Source organism: Arachis ipaensis, chromosome B3, assembly GCF_059453495.1.
Source record: "Arachis ipaensis isolate K30076 ecotype BB chromosome B3, ASM5945349v1, whole genome shotgun sequence".
NCBI classification, from domain to species: Eukaryota; Viridiplantae; Streptophyta; class Magnoliopsida; order Fabales; family Fabaceae; genus Arachis; species Arachis ipaensis.
The window spans coordinates 74,489,088-74,496,966 of NC_142438.1; the positions used below are offsets into that span (position 1 = coordinate 74,489,088).

General features: G+C 30.4%; 1 protein-coding gene across 2 annotated transcripts; it reads left to right on the forward strand.

Moving 5' to 3' along the window:
* Positions 1 to 2,240: 2,240 nt before the first annotated feature.
* LOC107630555 (vacuolar protein sorting-associated protein 2 homolog 2) lies at positions 2,241 to 7,326 on the forward strand. 2 transcript variants are annotated; one of them, XM_016333730.3, is made up of 11 exons: positions 2,241 to 2,464; positions 2,751 to 2,795; positions 3,716 to 3,750; positions 3,823 to 3,873; positions 4,852 to 4,956; positions 5,054 to 5,125; positions 5,614 to 5,685; positions 6,426 to 6,506; positions 6,616 to 6,651; positions 6,760 to 6,818; positions 6,996 to 7,326. In XM_016333730.3, exons 1-11 carry the CDS (start codon positions 2,431 to 2,433, stop codon positions 7,057 to 7,059), a joined length of 654 nt encoding a protein of 217 aa, XP_016189216.1. In that variant the 5' UTR covers positions 2,241 to 2,430; the 3' UTR covers positions 7,060 to 7,326. The 2 variants fall into 2 exon arrangements, with proteins under 2 accessions (XP_016189216.1, XP_016189215.1); XM_016333729.3 differs by having other exon boundaries at positions 2,251 to 2,464; positions 6,993 to 7,326.
* The last annotated feature ends 553 nt before the right edge of the window (positions 7,327 to 7,879 follow it).

Here is a 7,879-nt window from a genome sequence, read left to right on the forward strand (position 1 = left end):
AAAGGTTTAGAGGTAAGTAACGTCTGAGCTTTTAGTACGATCATGAGGTGCTAAACGTTCGGGTGTTACAACCATATTGATGCAGAGGAAGATGATTACTCAATCTTCGAATGGGAAGAAGAGGAAGGTTTGGAATAATGTTGCGAGATTGTTGAATGGAGGTTCGTCATCCTCGTTGGAGAAGTTCACTTTAGCTTTCTTTCCGCGAATCTTACGAGCTTCTCTATCATAGGCCCTGGTGGCTTCTTTGGTGGTGTTGACGGTTCCAAGCCAAACGTGAACACTTTTCCTTGGATCGCGAATCTCTGCCGCCCATTTTCCCTCTTCACATGCCTTCTCAATCGCAAATTGAACCATTGTCTCAAGAACACAGGATCTTCCATGCGATGCCTCTGCAGTAGATCCCACCCCCTCTGCTGCTACCACCACCACCACAACCACAGCTACAACCAAAGCCTCGTTAACTACTACCTGATTTCCAAAAATGACATCGTTGAGAGGAAAAAGAAGAATAAAAAAGGAGATTAGGATTTTAGAAAATGATGATAATTTAGAAAAAGAGATGAGAGTTTTAGAAAAAAAAAAGAGAATTAGGGTTTTTAAAAAAGTTGAAATTAGAGATTTTTTAAATTATAAAAATTAAAAGTGGGTAAGTTTTGTATATGATAATTGTTAACTGATACGTCACTTCTAAACTTTAACTCTAAATAATTCAATTGGCAATTAGTCATTTTTGTCAAATTTTAAAATTTTTTAAAAATCATCTTGCCAATAACAAAGATCAGGTATTATAATTTTAACTTTATTCATTTTATTAGCGTAAATTACTTAAAAATTATCTTTTAGATAAACATTAATAACCTTTTGTTTTTCTCCATTTTTCCTCTCCTTCAAATTCATCGTCAAAATCAAAACTCATATGCCTTCATTCATAAATTACATATATATCTTCGGAATTGAAAAACGATTCATGGTCTAACAGTAAGGAAACAAACAAACGAAACAAAGAAATATTAAATCGTCTTTCATCATGAGTTTCTAGTTTCATATTTTAAGTTTCTTGAAATAATTTATTATTATATAACAAGAATTTTATTTAATTTATATGTTAAAAAATAAATGGGAAATTAGAGAATGAAATAAATAATGAGAGAAATTCATTCATAAAATAATTTAATTTTTATTTTTTAATTTTAGGAATTAAAATAATTAAGTCATGAATGAAAATTTATGAACTAATTTAAATCATTTAAAACAATAACATATAAGTGACACATAGATAAATTATATTATAATACGTAACATATAATTAAAAATAGTAAAATGATTTCAAGACCTCATATGAATTTTATGATGTAAGTTGAGTGTAATGGTAAAATTATTTTTTAAAATTATTTTTAATATTTATTATTAATCGGGATCTAATTTAAAATTTAAACCTAGTATAAAAATTTAATTAAAAATGTAAAAATCTAATTATAAATTAAAAAGAAATTATAGAGACTAATAGAATAATTTAAATATTTTGTATAAATTATTAACTGTACTAGAGCATCATATTATTTTACAAAATATATTAGTTGTACATCAAATTTAACTAACAAATTAATTTTTTGTATAAAATATATGTTGAAATATAAAATGTACATTTAAAATGAATTAAACGACATATATATTTATAAGTAATATTTGATGACTAATTTAATAACGGATTTTAATATGCATATAGCATTAACAATTCTTGAATACTTTAAAAATGAGATAAAGATAACTAATAAATAATAAATAATATATTTTTATAAGTGACAAAAAATTATATTTAGTAAGCAAATTATGCAATTAATCTAAATTTTTGTGGCAATATTTGAATAAATATTTAGAAAATATATAAAAAAAATTGGAACAAATTATTGATCTATAAATTTTTTTATTTTTTAAAAATTTAGTTATTCACAATAAAAATATAAAAAAATACTTGGCATAAATTTTTTTCTAATAGTACTTGTAAACAATTGTATCAAAATATATGATTTTTAAAATCTATTTTTAGAATATATATTTAATTTTTAAAATTTTTGTAATATTTTAATTTTTCAAAAATTTATTTTTCATTAATATTTTTTAAAGTTATTTTGTCAACTATCTGAATTTTTATGTATTATTTTGATTTTGATTTTGATGTGATAGTTTATTTATTTTTTATTTGTCACTATTTTAGTCTAAGGAAAGCTGCAACGGCTACTTGGATAGTTGGATGAGTACCGTTGGGTATTACGTGGAGACGCAGAACGCTCCCCAAAGCCTCCATTTTCTCTCTCATACAAAACACACATACTGTCCACCGTGCTAAGTGCTAGTCAGCTACTACTCTGCTGCTACTCTCCGTTTCAATTAGGGTTCTGCTCCTCTTCCATTCACAGACACACAACCATGAACCTCTTCAAGAAGAAAACCTCACCCAAAGGTCCACCTTTCCTTCCTCCTCATTTCTCATATCGTGTCATTCTTTCGTTTTTGCACTTTCTCCGCACTCTGAATTTTGAAACTCGCATTCAAATTCGTACCTTTTGTTTTTTTGAAAAAAGGAAATAAAATAATACATCTCTGTAGATTGTGAGTGCTGGGAAAAATTGGTTAGGTGGAAAATTGGAAATTATAAGCTTTTGATCAAAATTAGGAATTCAAAGATTTAGCATTGACCATCTGTTTGTGCATTTTTTTCACTCTCTTTTTTCTTTTGGGAATTATAGAGGCTCTGCGGACAAGTAAGAGGGAAATGGCGGTTGCAACAAGAGGTAATTACTTGGTTCGATGCTTATTCAATATTTTGCTGTTTATTTCGACTTGTATATTTTGCTGCATCTGTACTAAATTTCTTGAATAGATAATAGAGAGTTAACATGCTTTGGTATGTGGTACAGGTAAACAGTTGTGTTTTCACTTCAATGTGGAATCTTCCCTTTACCAGTTCTATTTCTTTTCTCCCTGGAATGAACTAATTGTTTCTTAAGATTGTTAAAGTGCACTGCAGAAACGTCATAAATGGAAATAATTAACAGAGTCCCAAAGTAGACATACCATTTATGCATTTAGCTGTCAAGAAAGTCACGATCGGTGTCTTCTCTTCTTTCCTTCCATATCTGAAAAGAATAATGAATATCGTGTGCGTTTTCATAATTAACTGGGGACAGAATGTGATGGGTAATAATAGTTACAACCAAATAGTTAGAGCGTGAAATGTGATCAAATTTTTTATGGGGAAGATATGTACAAGTAATATTTCCAATGTAAACTATTTATATTGATGATCAAAATATGGGTTTAAATTGGATATTTTGTTCTTCTAAATTAGTGGCTAGCTTACTATTGGTTTCCTATTGCTTCCAAACAGGAATAATATTTTTACGGATATGTTAGTTTTGAAATGCAACTGACTAGTTGTGAAAGTCAAGGTTTTTTCTTTTTAAAGGATGAGTAAGTTATTTTAAACCTATATTTTCTTGTTCAAAATCTTTTTTTTTGAATTTTCTGATATTTTTGTTTCTTAACTGTGGTTTTCCCCTGCTCCGATTTTTCTACATATCCTATATGTTCAGTCTTTGAGTATTTACCCTGACGCTTTTTATTCATCTGGAGGAACATTTGATATGATTATTTAATTTTAATAAGGTGTATTTCCTTTAAGATATTCTTTATTCACCCTTGTTTCTTGTAGGCATTGAAAGAGAGATAGCATCACTTCAGATGGAGGTACATAATACCGAGCAGAGACCTTATTCTGTTTCATCTTTCATTTGAGTTTAACTTCCTTGTGCATTACAGGAAAAAAAATTGGTGGCTGAGATCAAACAAACAGCTAAAACCGGAAATGAGGCAAGTTTTTCTCATTTTTATGTGTCTCACATATTTTTGTATGGTCATTGAATGTTTGATCTTGATAGCAAATCTTTGATCAGATACATATCTGTGTGCTTTGTATTGCACTTGAGTAGTACATTTGCTCCAAAGATGTAATGTTGTTCAATAATCCCACATGAATAGCCCAGAACTGGTCCAGATAATGCTTCAATTACAGATTTATTTTCATCATCAAATTTGGAGCATGTAGAGTTCTGAAATATGGTTAAAACGGTCACTTGAATGTGGCTGTTGTACAGAATACGATTTCTTAGTACACAAAGCTTTGATATAGAATTTCCAATGAAATTTAAACAGAGGAATCACATATATCATTGTTGAAACTTTGTCATTAGCATGTCTAATGAACAATTATTTATAGTTCAGAACTATAAAGTACTAAATCATATCTTCCTGGTCATTTTAGCCTTGGGTAGTTTTGATGTGCAATTTTTGTAGTTAGGGGGAAGTCATGAATTGCCTTTATTTATTTATTTTTGATAAATCATCAGTTGTCTTACTGTAAAGAAGACTTCTTTGGCTTATCACAAATTTGAAAGTGTTCATATTAGGAATTTGAAAGTGTCCATATCTGATTTTGTTATTTATTGGTTATATGATTCTTTTCTAGATTTACTAATTTTAGAATCTTCCATGTCTTGGACTAGTTCTTCTGTTCTTTTATGATGCCATTTACTTAACTTTCTAGGGATTTTAGAACTTCTGAAGACTCAATCTGAGATTTCAGTTGCTAGGTTCTTTATGCCTACATAACTAATCATTTCAGGATGCAATCGTCTACAACCAATTACACAACTAATGATTCCACAATATCAACTAAAATATAGCACACCTAAGCACACACTCAATACTCTAATCACAGATATGAAAAAATAGTTGGGAGTCACTGTTAGTAATATTATCAATCTCGAGTAAATAAGTGCATGGTTACAGGCTGCCACTAAAATCCTGGCTCGCCAACTTGTTCGATTACGACAACAAATAACCAATTTGCAGGGAAGTCGTGCCCAGATCAGGGGTGTAGCAACTCACACACAGGTATGCAAGAAGAGATAATATATTTTTTTTTATTTGTATCAAAAGACTTATGATAAGAAGTTTTCTATTTTGATTATTTAAAAATTTCCTTTTGTAGGCATTATATGCAAGCACTTCAATCTCAACGGGAATGAAGGGGGCAACAAAAGCAATGGCAGCAATGAACAAGGTCTGATACTTTGGATTCTTTTTATTACTTTTAATTAATGATTGCAATAAAAATTGTTCGGGACCTAAATATCTGATCTAAAATTCCTTGAGGAACAATTTGGGTTGTCACTCTATTTATCAATATGTTGTAACCAAAACTAAAGTGGAAGTTGGCTAGTTATTAACAGTATGTGCTATTAGTATATTATACACGATTAAACTCCTTTTTCTGCCATGACAAAAATATGAATGTAGTGTCCATATCAACAAAAGCCTGCCACCTTCCTTAACATCTAAAGGTCGAAAGATTATTTCCAAATTTTAACCATTGTTTATAGTTAAATACTAAAAGTGCAAATCTGTGTTCCTCAGACCATGATTTATCTCCTATCAATTAATTAAAAGTTCATAATGTGCTACAAAAGGTTGTGACAATAATAGATCTTTGCTAGAGTTTGTACTATGTGATCAAAATATACAGTAATAATTTTTTACTTCTCTTTTCAGCAAATGGCACCAGCAAAACAGGCTAAAGTGATTAGAGAATTCCAAAAGCAATCGGCACAAATGGACATGACGGTAATTTATCCGTTTGAGCACATTCCTGCATTTTCTTGAGAATTTTTCCTGCATTAGTGGTAGGGTTAAGAAATTTAGATAGGAAGATCATGGTTTGCTTTGCACACTGAATATTAAAGAAGGAACTATTTTTTCTCTCGGTATAAAAGTATTGTTGACTTAGTTGTGTGTTTTGAAAAATTTGAAATGCTTTCATATTTTTTAACAAGGGAGAGAATACTATACTTTTTTTTTTCCAAGAATTAGGCAACAAGCCTGCCATAAGCAATCATAAAAATTAAGAGTGGGTAGAATAGTCAACAGCGTTTTCTAGTCGGCAATCTGTGCCTAATAGTTAAAACAAATTTCATGTTGAGTGCCAATAAGTGAAGAACTTGAAGCAACAACAATGAAATAAAATTGAATTAGGAGTAAAGATCAATAAGAAAACAAAGAATTTTCTAGTTAAAATCAGAAATGTGTGATACCAGTAAAAGAGTAGGGGTAAAATACCAGAACAAAATTAGGAACAAAAGAGAATGAAGGCTGAGCTCTAGACGAAGTGTATTCTCGGGACTTCACTTTATGAAAATATTCTTCACTTTCTATTGAAAAAGTAAAGAGAGAACATCTGAAGAATAGAGGATCTCTGAAATATGCAAGAGAATTAAAATCAATAAGGCAAGCAGTGTTGACGCCGTCTGCCTGATAGCTTTTCTATTTATTTTTTGTGGTCAACTTCATCCTAAGCTTTTTTGCAGATTGAGATGATGTCAGAATCTATAGATGAAACTTTAGACAAAGATGAAGCCGAGGAAGAAACAGAAGAGCTCACTAATCAGGTGAATGTTATCCATGACCTAATCGATTATATAGCTTGCTATTATGATTTTGCTCATCAAATATTTCATTCCATGGAATGCCTAATTAATTTTCAATTATTTTTGACAGGTTCTTGATGAGATTGGAGTGGATATTGCATCCCAGGTTGGTTTTGGGCGCAATAATAAATCCCTTTGTCCTTCGCAGTCATTCTGTATATTTTCATTATTTTGCGAAATGTTGTCTCTGATGGGTATTCTTCTCTGTTGATAGTTATCTTCGGCGCCAAAAGGCCGGATTGCTTCAAGGAATACCGAAAATGTTGCTCCAAGGTACGCACACACTATTCGTATTTCCGGCAACAAGTTCTGGTTGGCTTGGAGAATTTTGTCTTATATTATAGATGCATTTATTTGTTGACTATTCACAACTCTTTTCTACAACAGAACAGTTTCTTTTATCGCGTTGTGCATTTTAAGCGACAATATTTATTTCTGTGCATGCAGCAGACCGCAGGAATCCCAAGATGTTGAAGATCTTGAAAAGAGATTGGCTTCTCTTAGAAGATTATAGAAGGACTATAAAGAGATCTGCTCATTCATGTGAAGAGGCTTGTAAAATCGTGAAGTTATAAATATATAAAGTATTGTATCACTCTACTTATGCGTATTTTATAATTTATAAGGGCTCTGGTGTGTGCAACTCTCAGCAGAAGTATCAGTAGCTAAAAGCGTTTATCTAATATTTAGACATTTCATAGAGAAATATGTGTGTAATTTATTTTGCATTTTTTTTTGTGAAATATTTTTAGATGAATTATCACAACTTTGTTATTGTGCATAGGATCTGACATGGATGAAAAATTACTACTATAAAATTACAACCATAAAAAAGATAATAAAAATTATATCAGATCTAATATTCTTCAATTTACCTAAAAGAAATTTAATATTCTTCAATTTTCTAATATAACAATACATTATAAATTAAGCTTCAAATTATCAAAGTTTAAACAATGTATGCAATAATTTTAATTTTAAAAATAAAACATCATGTGAATGTCGTACTTTGTATATTTTAAACAATATATGCAATACATTTTGATATTTTAACAACTTTTCATTTAAAATACATTCAAAATATCAAATTACAATATTTGTATCATAAAAAGTTGTTGCTATGGCAATGTTGCAATAGTTCTGTTCATACCCTGGCCCAAAACATAAGTCAGGTCCAAAGCAGAGAAAGCCCAGAAGATAGCTACAAAGAGGTCGGACAGAATGCTACAAAGTGATAACTCCTCCTGAAGGAGTTGTAACTAATCCCTACTATCTCTCACCTACTAGAAGAGAGATCTTAACAATCCCTAGAAAAAGGGGATGGTTATCCACCA